At 42.8% G+C, this 15881-nt stretch overlaps 1 protein-coding gene across 1 annotated transcript in view; it reads right to left on the bottom strand.

The window, feature by feature from the left end:
• LOC306933755 (uncharacterized protein) overlaps positions 1–15881 on the bottom strand; it is a gene marked incomplete at its 5' end in the record, with an annotated part of 59654 nt that overhangs the window by 14229 nt on the left and 29544 nt on the right. Inside the window, 5 exons of the mRNA XM_079516062.1 lie at positions 629–750; positions 1407–1562; positions 7568–7674; positions 13202–13263; positions 15573–15612. Coding sequence (XP_079372188.1) covers positions 629–750; positions 1407–1562; positions 7568–7674; positions 13202–13263; positions 15573–15612 — 487 coding nt within the window. The remainder of the gene's footprint in view (positions 1–628; positions 751–1406; positions 1563–7567; positions 7675–13201; positions 13264–15572; positions 15613–15881) is intronic.

Below are 15881 nucleotides of genomic sequence, written 5' to 3'. Positions count from 1 at the left end.
GTTTCCTCCATCAGGCGCCCCGGCTGGCCAGGGGGAGGTAGCATTGTTTTATATAAGGTTTTTTAATTTAAAAAAAAAAATCTACAAAATCAATGTCATTATTTCAACTTCTCTATAAAAGAAATCAAATGGGGGTATTAAAAAAATATATATTTAGGAAAGTGACAACAATCATTTAAGTACTTTTTTCATGATAGGAAGTAACATATAAAGGATGGTTTTTTTATATATTTAATTTTATATTATCTCAATGAATGTATTGTGATTAATTAGACCATACTATGACCTTACTACAGTGAAAATTCTGAACACTAAATAGTTTTTTATTGTGGGACTGCAATTTGAACCAATTCGGCCCATATATATATATATATTAAAGGGGAATTTCTCACTAGCTGTTTTTTTTACAAAATTATGATGATATATATTGACCAAAAAATGTATATAAATAAAATAAAGATATTGGGCGCTGGTCCTTTAAGAAAGCGTAGGCGGGGTCTAACATCAGCACACGGAGAACAGGAAGAGTTGCAGCAACATCATTATTGAAAGATAACGCCCGACAGGATGATTAAACACTGAGGCGGAAGCCAAGCCATATATCATCCCTTGTGCTCATGTGTGTTACCCCCGGTGATGTAGTCTTTATCTGTCACGATTTCAGATTTGGAGATGAGGTACAGATGAGGTGTCTTTTCTTGAGCATCATTGAGTTCCACTCCACCCATGATCACTCTAAATTTCTTCTCCCTGTAGGGGCGGGCGGGCGGGCGGGCACGCGCACACACACACACACACACACACACACACACACACACACACACACACACACACACACACACACACACACACACACACACACACACACACACACACACACACACACACACACACACACACACACACACACACACACACACACACACACACACACACACACACACACACACACACACACACACACACACACACACACACACACACACACACACACACACACACACACACACACACACACACACACACACACACACACACACAATAATTTCATTGAAAGCTGTCGTTTATGAATATTAAAGTATAATCAGTGTGTTTATAATCAGTGTGTGCCTCTGCCTCGGCTCACGGCTTCACGTTACGCCATTCAGAGTATGGGATTTATGCCATTCAGACTATGGGTTTTATTTTTCTCTAAGTCTCCCATTGGCTTAGAGGCACCCTAGAGACGAGGCAGCCAATCATGAAAAAGTGTCCACTACGGTCACTACTAGAGGTAGTAGTTCATTTTAAAAAACCACACCCGTGTGACGCGAGGGGCGCTCAAATCATCATACATCATCATCAAGAATGGTGGTCTTTTATTGGCCAAGGGTGCCAGTGATCTTGACAATCCACGGCTTACTCACTTGTTGCACTCCCTATTCATTATGGCTTTAATTCTTGTATGAATCAGATCAGCAACAGCCACCAGTGTAGTTGGCCTTTTTTTGTGATCATTCATTCGTTCCGCCATGAAATCCTTTAGCTCCCTCATTACGCGTATCTCTCCTGTAGCTGCAAAACTGGATGTTACAGGAAAAAAAAAACATGATCAGGAAGAAACTTCAGGAAGAAACTTTGGATTACTTCAGTAACCTCAGTTGTACAAATAGACTTGAAGAAGAGAGTCATATGGGGTTCCAGCCAGAACCAGAACTGCATACACTCCTTTAACACCCCGAGCGGCAAGAACAGAGTTCTCCGTCCTATCAAATAGTAACGCTCAGCGCTCAGGATGGAGATTAATAAAAGGACAGATCAAAACCGATCGCCTCGCTCCACAGGCTGGGAGTGTTGGTTGCACAACATTCGATGTAATTTCCGGTTGGAACGTCATCGAAAATGTTCCCCCCCATTTTAGCGGATGAGATGGAAACATTTTAAACATGAATAACTTGATCTAAATCATTCCATCCAATTCTAAGAAAAGATTATGTTTTGGTGGCCCACCGTGGTCCAGTCGCTAGTCGCGTTAGAATTTATCATGTCTACCGTTGTTGTCGATCGCCTTGGCAGTGTTTTGGCTACATGTTGCTACTTCAGCTACTTCCCAAAATGGCGCCTGTGGGCTGCTAAATGTGCTCCTTCGCTGCAATTCGATGGGCGCTCTGATTTAATGGTCATTAATACCCCCGTGCGATCGGTGTGTTAACCAAGGAGCCGTCCGCTAGGCTGCTCTGGGACGAGTCCAACAGCACCTAAGGCTGGTTTCCATCAATCCCCCCCCCCCCCCCCCCAAAAAAAGGAGCAGCGTCTGGGAGCCGTCCTCCTATAACCAGGGAACCGACAGCTTGGCTGCCCTGGAACAAGCACAATAGCAGCCCAGATTCCTAGTCTGCTCGCTATTAATCCCCAGTAAAGGAGCAGCTCCCGAGACCTCAGTCCGGGAGCCACCCTCCTGTAACTACAGAGCCGACAGCTAAGCTGCCTTAGTTCGCTCCGATGAGGCCCGAAGGCAAGCCATCTCAAAGGGCCCAGGGAATGCTTGTGTGACAAGAGCACCGCTTACTAAGTCTAGGGCGCTGCTGCACCCAGGACCACCTGAGTCAGGTCCCTAGGTGCCACGTCGAGGTTGTAATACACAGCGAAGGTTGAGGTAGACGCCCAACTCGCTGCTGCACACACATCCTGGATCAGAAACACCTCGTGCCAAGGCCCAGGTTGCGGACATACCCTTTGTGGAGTGAGCTTTCACAAGCCATTGTGTGAAAGCCTCATCTTCGTAATGGGTTCACCCTTCCCTCGGGAGGCCCTTGAACGAAGAGCTGACCTCCCTGTCTGAAGGGAGCAGTCCTGACTATGTACTGCCTAGGGATGCCTGCAACGGTTATTTCCCAGCCAGGAAGCCGATAGCATTATCCGGTTAACCCGGTTAACTCTCTGAGCGGCCAAGATCTCCACCCAATCAAATAATTACACTCATCGCCCAGGACGGAGATTAATCAAAAGATGGAACATTACGCGTTTGATAACATAGCGCACCAGTCTACAGCCTGGGAGTGTCTATTGAGCAACATTCAATGTTATTTCCGGTTGGGACGTCATCCAAAGTGCTCCCCCTCCATTTTAATGGATGGGATAAAAAATCTTAAAGTGAATAACTCTTAATCTAAATCAATGATTCCAATTCTAACAAAAGATTGTGTTTTTGACAGCCCATCACAGTCCCATCGCTAGGCGCGTTAGAAGTAATCGTACCTCCGTTGGTTGCATGTTTTGGCTACATGCTATTATATCTAGCACTATCCAAGATGGCGCCGTGCCACCTTGAAATGGGCTCTGAAGCTGAAAATCGCTGGGTGCACTGAATTAATGGTTCCAAATGACGCTGGGCATTAAAGGGAAACTTCACCCTTTATGCCAAAAAATATATGTTAATTACGTTTAGAAGATTTAGAACACTTTCCTGGGGGTCTTTGTGTGTAATATGTGGTTTCAGATATTTTAGATTTTAGCAGTGAGCCCAGTGTCTCTGATGGTCCTCGGAGACCGTAAGCGATATAGTTACAAAACTTGGAGGGATAATTCGTAATACTTACTAAAATTAATTAACTTATAATTATATCGGTCGGCCTCATGGTGGCGCTATAACAGCCCACTTTACGTTTTGGCATTTTTGTATTTTTGCCCTGGATTCCTTGGGCCATGACGCATCTCCCCATATAGGCCACGCCCATTTGCGTCAGGATAGATTTTCCGCCATTTTGAATTTTCTTCAAAACACACTTTAATTTTCGGATTCTACAGATTCTGTCCGAATCTCACAGAAATCGGTACACATGATCTCTGGACCTATCGGACCGCGTTTACATTTTTTTCAGATTTTTTTTGTCCGTATCGTTCGGCCTTAATCGTCGTCCGAAGTTAGCGGGAGGGGCCTATTTTACAAAAGATGCCTAAAATCACGAACGGAATGTCCAATCCATCCCAAATTTGAATCAGATGTCGCGGGTGGTTTTATCAACCAAAAGCCAAAAGCGATTCCATTTTCATCCATAGGGGGCGCCGCAAATGCGAAAAATTTAACCGTTTCTTGCAGAAAAATGCTTTTTGGGGGGATAAATCCCCTCCGAATTACTTACGCATGATCGCAGGGGTGACGCAACATTGTAATTTGCTGGCAATATCAATGGGAGGGGCATATGTAAGCCACTGCGGCAACCACACTTTGCAATTTTTTAAAATTGCGACCTTTCTAGTTAACGTTTGTAGACAAATGGTATGCATTTATGTATGCTCCTTTTAAAAGACAAACAAAATAGCAACATTTAATAATATAAATAAATTGTTGTAGGCTTAATCATCAATAAACAAAGCAATGCGATCTCCACGCATCTGTGCGTCTATCTAGTACATGGGGTCCGCTGAGTACAAAACATAAATAAATACGCTGTCGTGTTCAGTCCAGATCTGAGCAAAGCCATTGGCCGCTTGGGCTAAGCTTTTTTTTTCTTTTTTATTAAGGAAGATCAACATGCATGTCAACGTGTTGTTTGTTGACTTTTCGGAGACGGGAAAGCCCAGGTGGCAGGCGGATATAGTCGCCAGGTCAACATTTACAGAGGATAGACCTAGACCCCTGACCTAGAATTCCTGCAGGTAGATCAAAACCTGGGCTAAGGACTGAAACGGGATAGCCTCTTATGGCCTGGTCAATCAACAGCCAAGCATTGTACCTGCGTCTGGTGGAGACCGCCCTGGTGCTCAAAATGGTCTCGACCACGTTCTGCAGGCAGGCCAGTCACCCCAGGGGGGTCTTGCCCTTCACGGGCAAGACCCAGAGGTCTAGGTCCTGGGGGCGCGGGTGAAATATTTTGCCATCTGCCTGTGTCAATAGGTCTCTTGACACAGGCATTTGTAGAGGAGAGGGGCGATGTCCTATCTCCAAGATATCGAGGAAGGGGCTATTAGGAGTAGCTCCAAACACAGGGTCCCCTGAGGGACGGTTCGATCTTCCACAGAGCGAGGAAGACCACCTGCAGTTCCAAGTAATTGATGTGGGCAGTGTCCTTCAGAACTCTGCTCCCCACTCCCGTGGCCGCCCTGCCCTTGGTGGCGGCGCCTTCGGCTGTCCCGGTGTGCACCTGGAGCAGGACGGCGAGGGCTACGGGGTGTCCAACTAGTAAAATGGTAAATGGTGCATTTATATAGCGCCTTTATCCAAGGCGCTTTACATAGATTGTGCATTACATTCACACACACATTCATACACCGAAACCATGCAAGGCACCAACCAGCACATCAGGAGCAATTAGGTGTTCAGTGTCTTGCTCAAGGACACTTCGACACTAACTCTGGGGGAGCCCGGGTTCTAACTGGCAACCTTGCGGTTACCATCCGGTTACTCTACCCCTGAGCCACCGCCGCCCCCCAGCTAGCTGCTAGATAGCACACAGTCCAAAGACCTGAGTTTAAGCCAGCGAACTACAGGCTCCTGGAGTGTGGCACTTGGCCAGGGGGATATGTGTGTCGCCGTGTCGTAGGATACGATGCTTCTGGGGCTGAGCATGCCAATGGCCTCGCTCGGTCCCTCCCCGAAATCGCTGCGTCGGTCGTCGATCAGGTGGCACCTGGGTGACGAATGCAGAGGAAGGAGCGTAATGGTGCCTCTTCGCAGTGGTGCTGCAAGTTGCAGGCACATGCTCGAGGAAAGAGCCAAAGCAGCCGGCGGTTAAGGCTGTGTTTCCGGCAGCGTAGCAGTCAGCTCAGACTGGCTATCTGAAGTCAAGGCTTACTAGTCGGCGTGGGCCCCTGAAAACATCCTATTATGAACCAGAAGGCTAGGATGGTGTCGGCAATCAAAAGAGGTTGCTACTCCCGACCTCGTGATACATTAGCTTTAGCTAAAGAGCCTAACGTTACAATCACGGGGGTCCCTGTAGTTGCCCGTAGGCAGGTAGCGCAGCGCCCACTCAGTCCACCGACGCCGCTGTTGCCCGTGGCAAACGCCGGCTGTGGGCTCCGGGAAGGCCGCTGGTAGGAAGCCGGGGGCTCACGTAGTGTAGAGTGGCTGATCGTTGACTCCGGAAAAGGTCCGAAGACTCAGTGTCAGCGTAAATTAGGCTTCCAGGGCCGTAGGGGCAGTAGAATAAAATAGCCTCAAGTTGTTCTACTGATGCCATGCTAGTCTGAGAAGCGGACTCAGAGCTATATGATCAGCACCAGCGGGGGGCTCCGAAAAGGCCGCAGAAGGCTCCCGTAGTGTGGAGCGGCTGATCGGTGACGCCTACGAGGGTCCAGAGACGTGATGTCGACGTGAAAGAGGCTTCCAGAATTGCAGTAGGCCGCGCTGTGAAGAGGCGATAGGCTCCGTCCTGTCCTCCCGATGCTGCGGTGGCTTGGCTGGCAGGACTAGGGAGGGGCTAACTCAGCTAAGGCAGCAGGCTGGTAGAGAGGTTCTTGAGTAGCATGTAGGGATGCTAGGTCATTGACGAGCGGCTGGAGACGTAGCGGTGGTAAGATGGTCGGCTGTTGCGGAAAACCGCAGGCCTAGCTAGGGGCTAGGGCTGAGTGAGGAAGGTTGCAGGGCATTAAGAGAAAACTGCAGGCCTAGCTAGGGGCTAGGGCTGAGTGAGGAAGGTTGAAGGATGCTGCGGGACGTGTAGATAACGGCTAGTAACACAGCCGAGAACGGTCAAGGTCTAAGGCGGAGGGCCAGCGTGGAAGGGAGAGGGCTGAGCGGCTACTCAAACTAACGCGGCAGCGTAACAGCGGAGCCAGCTAAGCAACAAGGAGCTAACAACAGGCTAGGCTAGTTGGAACTCGTCCATTTCTCGGGAAAGTGTTTTCGTCAGCCGGTGGTGATCATCTTTGCAAATCAAGCGGCAGAAAATAGAGGAATGGCTGCCGGCGCGGACCACCCTGGTTTTAAGCAGGGTGGGAGGGGTCCACAGCGTCACCTGAGCGAAGGCTCCACGGTCCAATTAAAATGTATTGTGAGTGTATGCAGAGTTCTGCTGTATTGCGCCACCTAGTGGCTGGAACCCCACATGACTCTCTTCGAGAGATATTTACAGTAGTATAACCAAAAATACACAGGGAAGACATATTTGATTATAACCACACCTGGGGGTCAATTTGAGTAATGATAACTCCAGACACATACAAAACAGACACTCCATATTTAAGTAGTTCCAGTCATTTGGTGGGGATCTGTGGAGCACTCCTTAAAAATGAACCCCTCTGTCACATATAACTATTTTTGTGTCCAGTATCACTACGCCAGCAGCAGCACAACACTTTTTCCATGTGACAGAGGGGTCAACGGAAGTTGAGCTATATGGTAGAAATAGGTCAACAATACAAATGACACTAGTTTTGTGGATTCATTTATTTGTAATGAGTGCCCCCCCCCCCCCCCCCCCAGAACTACTTAATATTTACCAAAACCACTAATGGAAAGTATTTCCAAGAGCTTTAAGTCCAAACAAATCCTTTAACTTTTTTGCTGTGTCAAACATGTACATATTGCTTGGATAAGGCGGTAGTTATGTAAAACAGATTATGTATAGTGGACTAAAGCACTTACCAAATTTCTCTGTAGACCACACGGACCTTGAACAACTTCATGGTCGTGTAGCTGATCACGCCATCAGAACTAGTAGACTTGCCGTCCGCACCGAGAAATACTTCATCCTGCCGAGGAAAAGGATAGTCATTAGAGAAATGATCAAATTGTCCTGTCATTTTCAACCTAGGGGTCCCCAAATTATTAATTAGAGGCGGCAGTGGCTCAGGATGTAGAGCGGACGTCTTGGAATACGGAGGTTACAGATTTGCTCCCGTGTCAAATGTGGGCCCTATTTTGCGTGCCTGGTTAAGTACAAAATAAGAGCACGAGAGTGCCAGCAGATATGGGAGATTTTACTCTGAAAGGTCCCCCCCAAAACCGGTAGGCATAATGTTCCATTCTTACCTCGCGATGGTCATGCTAAAGTCTCTCTAGAAGCGTTAATATTCCAAACGAGAGGCTTGTTGAAGTCAGAAATGAAGACGTATGCCCATCTGGTCAAAACCATGGAGAGTTCTCTAGATTAGGAAATGTGAGGCATTCTTTCTGAGCTGTAAGGAAGTGAACGGCATCGCGCATGCGTGAACAGCAAGGAGTATGGTGCAGGAGAGGCCAACCAAAAGAAAAAAAAAATATTTTTTATTTTTTGTTTGCTATTATTAAAACATCTCTAAGTGGTGTGTATACACATCCAAGGGAACCCAAGGTTGGATTAGAAATGACGTTTGTACACGTCCAACGGTCTGAATGTGTTAATGACGTCACATGCACAAATTGCACATCACATGCATGTGCATGCATGTGCACATAGCCACTCAGCTCGTGCTAGTTGAAATACTGTATTCAATAGATGATGGAAAACCAGCTATTCTAATGTATTTATTAATTATTAATTATATTTCTTATTATTTAGTTGCTTTGTAAATTTGTTGTATTTTATTTTATTTACCTTAAGGTCCTTGCAGACTGGACGTTTTTGGACACATAGGCGGTGGGTATGCATATTCACGCGGTCGGCAATAAAATAATTAATGATATCAAACGAGATCCATCCATCCATCCAATGATCTCAAACGATATCCGATCGCAGTAATTCTTTTTGAGTGGTGCAACCACTCCAAGGAACAGCAATGTCCGTGTTCATGTGTTCATGTGTCTGTGGGCCCTATTAAGCAAGTGGAATCTAATTACATATAATTTTACAGTTTTTAAGACGTGGGGGCGGGTGCAATGTCATATTACAATTATGGGCCAGGTGAGAAGCGCTTTCGACACCCCGTGGTGTGAGCAAAACGGCCTTGAATTAGTCATGGGAGTGTTTCAGGGAGTTTTTAGGCTTACCCAATGAACATGTCCGTACTATTCTCTTTACGACACCAGCTGATGTCCTCATGGAATGCGCCCTTTTCGGCAAGTGGTATTACATTTCTGCAGACTGGCACCATAGACATGACATGACTTTGTCACATTTGGGTTAATTATTCATATTGCACTGCATGCTGTCACCTTTATGCATCAAAAGAACAGATCCACAAGCTGTCACAGCCATGATGTGCATAGCTTGTAGGCCTATGTCTCTATTTTGTTAAGTAACTTGCAGTTTTCATTGGAAAGTCATTACAGCGGCGCAGCCATATGCTAAGGGAGGGAGATATACGCACATCATCACTTCATTTGTTTCTGTTCTAAGCATGAAAAACAGCTGTAAAAATCTTTATTCTAGTTCATTTGATTCATAAATGAATAACTAAGCCTTTGAAATGGCACCTACCTATACCTTTCAGATCGGAATGGAACTGCGAGTAGATACGCAGCATTGGCTGGCAAATTGGCAATCCATGCGTAATGTTCCCAGAATCGTCTAACCCCCGAACATACAAGTTCGTTTGATATTGTTTAATTCGATAAAAATAGAACCATGTACCATACAGCGAATGAAAGCAAGATTCCTAAGGAATATGGTGATTTTTACATTTTAAAAAACGGTTGAGAAATGAGAGAACCATGAGTGTTTATAATATCAAATATTATAAGAATAATATGAAAGACAAACGGGCTGTGAAGAGCTCAGCTCACCATCCCGACAAGGAGGAAATATAGCCTATAGTGCATGCACGTATATGCACTGACTGTTGCACACACGCTCTTTATTTGTTTCTATTGAAAAACACCAGTAAAATAACGTTTATTTTATTTTATTTCATTCGAGTCACGACGAAGGAATGAGTTGAAATGCCATACGTGCGCCATGCGTATTGCTGCGTCTTCGCTCGTAGCATTTTATTGAAGAAGAATTGAGTCGGGTGTGATACAGCATATGAAAGCTAACTTCCCAGTGATTATGGAGATGTTTTAATTTTTTTAAAAGGTTGAGAAATGAGCGATATATGACCCTTTACAATCTCAACGTTTGAACGTTTGAGTCAGAAAGCTCGTCTCCTGCTGTTGCCATGTCTCATAGAAACAAGTAAATAGGTCTATAAACATACTCCCTAAAGAATCGCATATAACAGGGGTCTGCAACCTATTTTAAATGAAGTGCCATGTTTTTATTTTCTAGATAGTGAGTCTGCCATATCAAGATTCATTTTAATGACACCACATTAAAATTTCCAGCATATTTTGATTGTCCACAAATAAATAATGAATAAAGTTCTTCCTTCTTTTTACATATTTTCGTGCACATTGTTATAATGATCATTATAAATATATATCCCCCTGCAGTCAGAGTTCATTGTTTTAATGAATGAATGTGATGCATTGTGAGCTGGTAGATCTGCTATTTTCAAAAGTAATCTTTGAAAAAAGTGACAATTGTGGAATATTTTTGATAAATGTTATTGAAACATTTAAAAACACAAATCTGTCATGGGGGTCACTGGCTTAGTTGGGCAAATGCATTCATCTGGGGGTCCTTGACATGGGAATGTCGCTGTGTGAGGATCACTGGTTTAAACAACATTAGGAGAAAAGCCCAAATAAGCACTTTAGAAACAAGAAAAGCAACCACAACTACTAATATTTACAAGCAACTTTGCAGAAAAAGAAGCCGCTTATAATAAACAGAAAACAGACATGGCAACACTCCAGCAGCACTCCAGAGCCGCTCAAGTGTAAAATCAAACAGTGCTTTTTGCTTTTAAGACGTGGTCAGACCCAGGCGGAATCGGTATGCGCTGAGTGTTTTTAGGTCAAGGGGCTTAATAGCAATTAGCGCAAAGCGAAAATAATTAACATATGGACACTCCCCCAATGCTAAATTATGCAGGAACGTGGTATTCCATATGAGTGAGCGCTCACCACGGCTTCCATAATACGAAAAGGCGCAGAGCGAGGGCGAAATCTGTATTACCGCATGGGTTTTTCGTCTTGCTTAATAGGGCCCTATGTGTCTATGTCACTATGAGTAGCAGTAGGGGCGCTGTTGTGCCATAGTGTTGCACTGTTGAGAGAAGAATTTGGAACGATACAATTTGGAACGATACAGAGAAGAAATTGGAACGATACAAACTGGAACGATACAGAGAAGAAATTGGAACGATACAATTTGGAACGATACAGAGAAGAAATTGGAACGATACAATTTGGAACGATACAGAGAACCAATAGAGGGGAGTTGCACCACTCAGTTCACACGGGTGTGATTTTTTTTTCTTGGCCAGCGATCATAGACCTGTTTCACGCATACGAACTACCGTTCACTCCCTTGTTTACGGCCTGACTAAAGTATTTCTTTACTCTAAATCTACGGCGCTCTCCATGGTTTTGACCAAAACGCTGATGTTCTGTACTCATTTCTGACTTCAGCAAGCATCTGGTTTGGAATATAAACGCTTCTAGAGAGAGTTTAGATATGACTGGCTATATAAATGCAGTTAATTGACCATTATTTTAGGGGGGGTCCCCAGATTATTAGCAAGATTGTAAACAAGATCCCAGAAGAGAATAGGACCCCAAATAGGTCCTGTTGGTTAATTACTGTACTATGTGCTACTGAATGTGATATTTACTACAGAATGCACATGTAATGTAATATGCTCAATTTATTGAGATGATTTTATATTTCTGCCAAGCTCATCTGATATGTTTAAATACATTTGAATAGATCGTTCATTAGGCACTGCCCCAAATTTTACATAAAATCTCAAATCCTTCTCTCAAACCACTCGGGTGACCAGGGACGTGCACACATAGACATCAAAGGGGGCTTCAGCCCTTGCCCTTTTACCCATCTGTAAAACAACCCTCTCCAGACCACGAATGCAGCATTTACTATGGTGGAAGAAATGCAAATGCCACTCCTTTCCATGCCATGACTGAAGGCAGCATTCAGGATCATTTATGTTATTTTTATGTGTTTTCTGAACACAGGATTTTGCATTGAACAAATTTGTTTAGAAATCCATGTCGTACACCGCATCTCCACTAGCTAAAGAGTGCTGGGTTGCACCCCGAAAATATCTGATCTACAAGCTTGAGCTTGTAGATCTGCTATTTTTGTCCAAAAGTGCCCTCTTACGAGATTTTAGCCCCTGTCCCTCTTAACACTCTCTGCAGGTGACAAGCTCAGCCGCTCATCAGATACATGGTTATCTCTCAGAAGAAGTCCCCCTCCACAGAACCGAGAACCCTCATGGACAGTGGTTTTCAACCCGTTTCAAGTCAAGGCCCATTATTTATTGGGTATTTGAGCCACGGACCACCACTTGATGAGATTTAGCCTCTCAGACCCAAAACTTCCAACAAAAAATAATATTTTGTTGTCGTTGGACAAGATGTTATCCACAATTCCATGCTGTATTGATGTTGGTGGTACCATTAGGAGAGATAACAGGCAAACGTTGAATTGTGTAGACTTCTTGTAAATTAACTCTTTTTTCCCCAAGTCCGTATATATACGCGTTCAGACTTTTTAAAGTGAACGCGTATGCTGGCCCCTGGAACTGGGGTTTATGCTAACAGCTAGCGGTAAAGATAGAGTTAAGTAATGCAGATGTTTAACAATAGGCCTAATGTAACTCTTGAGAGCTTGACATTAAACCAAATGGACCCGTATGGGTCCATTTGGTTTCATTTTACGCTGAAAGCAGAGCAGCCACTGTTCATTAAAAAATAACCTCCCGCTTTTCCTCAATGAGTAGACAAGGCTGGCATTGGTTGTTGTAGGCCTAGATCTGTCTGCACTGATTTGTTCTGAATGCGTTTTGTCGTAGCTAGTTATCCTACAGAGAAAATGCATTGACTTGAATGCACTTTTTGTTGTATGCAAAGAGAAAATAATATCTTTACAATCTTTCAGCAGCATTCAAAAGGGCTGAATTAAATGTTGACTATTATTTACCGCAAGTTAAGTTTTTCCATGATTTTGTAATAATAAGTGAAAACATACGGCCAAAACAGCAAAGGTACAATAATAATAATAACAATAATAACAACAACAACAACAATAACAACAATAATAACAATATATTATGTACCATTTTGGAAAATAAACTTGAATTATAAAAAAATAAAATAATAATAATAATAATAATATTTGGACTTTCAGCATCCAATTTTCGGCCAACTGTTTCCTATTTCTGGTATTCGGTTTCGGCCATGAATTTTCCATTTGGTGCATCCCTAGGGGAAAGGAATATACATATACTTTACCTTGGTGCGAATTCCACAAGTTGTGGTGCAGGTAGTGTAACTTAAACTGGATTGATCTGCATCTGGATCTCACACACACACACACACACACACACACACACACACACACACACACACACACACACACACACACACACACACACACACACACACACACACACACACACACACACACACACACACACACACACACACACACACACACACACACACACACACACACACACACACACACACACACACACACACACACACACACACACACACACACACACACACACCACATAACTCCAATGTTTTTTTTTCTTCATAAATCAATACTATTGATTGAAGACCCTTTACAGCTGTGTGTTAGTTAGAACAATATTGAACAAATGAAAAGTATATAAAAGTGCTTCGTAAAACAAAAACCTCTTAAGTCCATTGCTCAAACTCTCTGCTAAAGCAGCTAACACCACCACCTCTCCCCCTCTCAAACTGTCTGCTAAAGAAGCTAACAGCACCACCTCTCCCCCTCTCAAACTGTTGTACGCATGTTTCATGATAAATGCATTTTATATATGTGATGTATTCCCATGTGTTTGTGTTCTTGCTTAATGTAAATCGCTCTGGATTAAGAGCGTCTGCTAAATGCCTAAATTGTAAATTGTAATTAGTGTGGTTGCCCTAAAGGGCAACCAGACTATTGTAATTGTGGGCTCGCAACAGCGAGCACACACTAGTTATTGCCAGTTTATATTTATTCCTACATTTATTCCTATTCTTTATTCCGCCACTTTCTTCGTACTCCTACTACTTTCACACACTTTATGCTAGAAATTTAGTTCAAACTTCAAACTGTTCAGCTCTTTGCAGTTATGTGTGCTTGCATTTAGATTTTTACAATTGTTTATACTTTAACTTTTTAACTTTTTTTTTACATTCTTTATAATGAGAGTCGATGGGAGAAACGTCCCATTTTTCACAGTTGACTTTTTTGTGCTCTTATTACTCTGTCATACTTTCACTTTGAAACTCCATTCAAACTTTAAAATGTTCATCATCAATCTTTGAATTCTCATTGGTGAAAAAGTTGTTTTGAAAAAGTTTATACTTTTTAAAATATTTAACTTTATTTATCAAATGTTTCTCTCATAGACAATGTATGGGATTTTATCTCTAAATCAACCTCACTTTTGCAGCCTCATTACTCTGGCATACTTTGTCGTAGAAACGTGATTCAAACTTTAGCTAGCTCACACGACTGTGGACTTTGTCGTGGTTCGAACCGTATTCGAATATGTTACACGGTTTTTCCGAAATCGCAGTTCAATCGCAGGCCGTATCGGCTAATTAGTGCGCCCTTAGAGTGCGGGGCCTCCTTGAGTAGAGTGTGGAAACTGAAATGCTTCCCTCTGAAATCTACCAAACAAATTGTCATCCTGGCCAAAATATTCACTTTACACGGATGTGCTTTGGTCATTTTGTAGCCACACATGTCCTCTTTCACACAATGTAACCACCAAAGCACAGATACATACAGAATGTCAACTACGGCCTTTTAAGTGACACAAATACAGTCAAGCTGCCCATTGACCTCCATTGTATAATTCTTACGAGGAAAGTATCGTGAAGACAATTCTTAACTCGCTCTTATAACCACATTTTCGATCGTACCAACACCACAATCGTACATGTTGTACCTCGATGTCTCAGGCCACTCACAGTGAAACAAAATTTGCATTCGACTTTTACTTTTTGCGATAGAGCAATTTGTTCGGGCATAGGCACGCACGCACGCACGCACGCACACACACAAAAACCCTGTCTTTTGCTTGCAGCATGCTACAGTCTTGCAATTTGCTCCATGGGCTTAGACCACCAATAGGAGCACGCTGTACTTAATTAATTGCTTAAGCCCCGCCCTTCTGTCTTCCCATTGGCTGGCCTTTACACAGCTCTAACTTTTGTTTGCAGCATGATACAGTCCTGAAAATTTGTTTATGGACTTACACCACCAATATGAACACTCTAATATAAACATAAAAAGTATATTTGTTTTAAACTTTTTTTTTTATATACTTTTTTTTTTATACTTTTTTTTTTAACTTTTTTTTTTTAAACTTTTTTTTTTATACTTTAACTTTTTTTTTTTAAACTTAAAAAAAAAATTAAAACTTAAAAATTAAAACTTAAAAATTAAAACTTAAAAATTAAAACTTAAAAATTAAAACTTAAAAATTAAAACTTAAAAAAAATAAACTTAAAACAAAAACTTAAAAACTTTTAAAAACACACACCCACTTTCTGAAAGAAAAGCAGCTTTGAAATAATTTTAGCTTGCTTTATTTTTTCAGCTTCTAGTGTCCTAATGACGTGGCAAGATACATACCTTCACTTCCAATCTGTGATCTTGCAGACATCTCTGCCTTCTTAAAGACAACAAACAGAGAGATGAGGTGTCATTATGTCTCTGCCTTCTTAAAGACAACAAACAGAGATGAGGTGTCATTATGTCTCTGCCTTCTTAAAGACAACAAACAGAGAGATGAGGTGTCATTATGTCTCTGCCTTCTTAAAGACAACAAACAGAGAGATGAGATGTCATTATGTCTCTGCCTTCTTAAAGACAACAAACAGAGAGATGTGGTGTCATTATGTCTCTGCCTTCTTAAATACAACAGAGAGATGAGATGTCATT

This window comes from Electrona antarctica, assembly GCF_951216825.1.
Source record: "Electrona antarctica genome assembly, chromosome: 12".
Taxonomy (NCBI): domain Eukaryota; kingdom Metazoa; phylum Chordata; class Actinopteri; order Myctophiformes; family Myctophidae; genus Electrona; species Electrona antarctica.
Note: the sequence above shows the minus strand (reverse complement) of the source record. Positions and strands in the feature narration are given on the sequence as shown.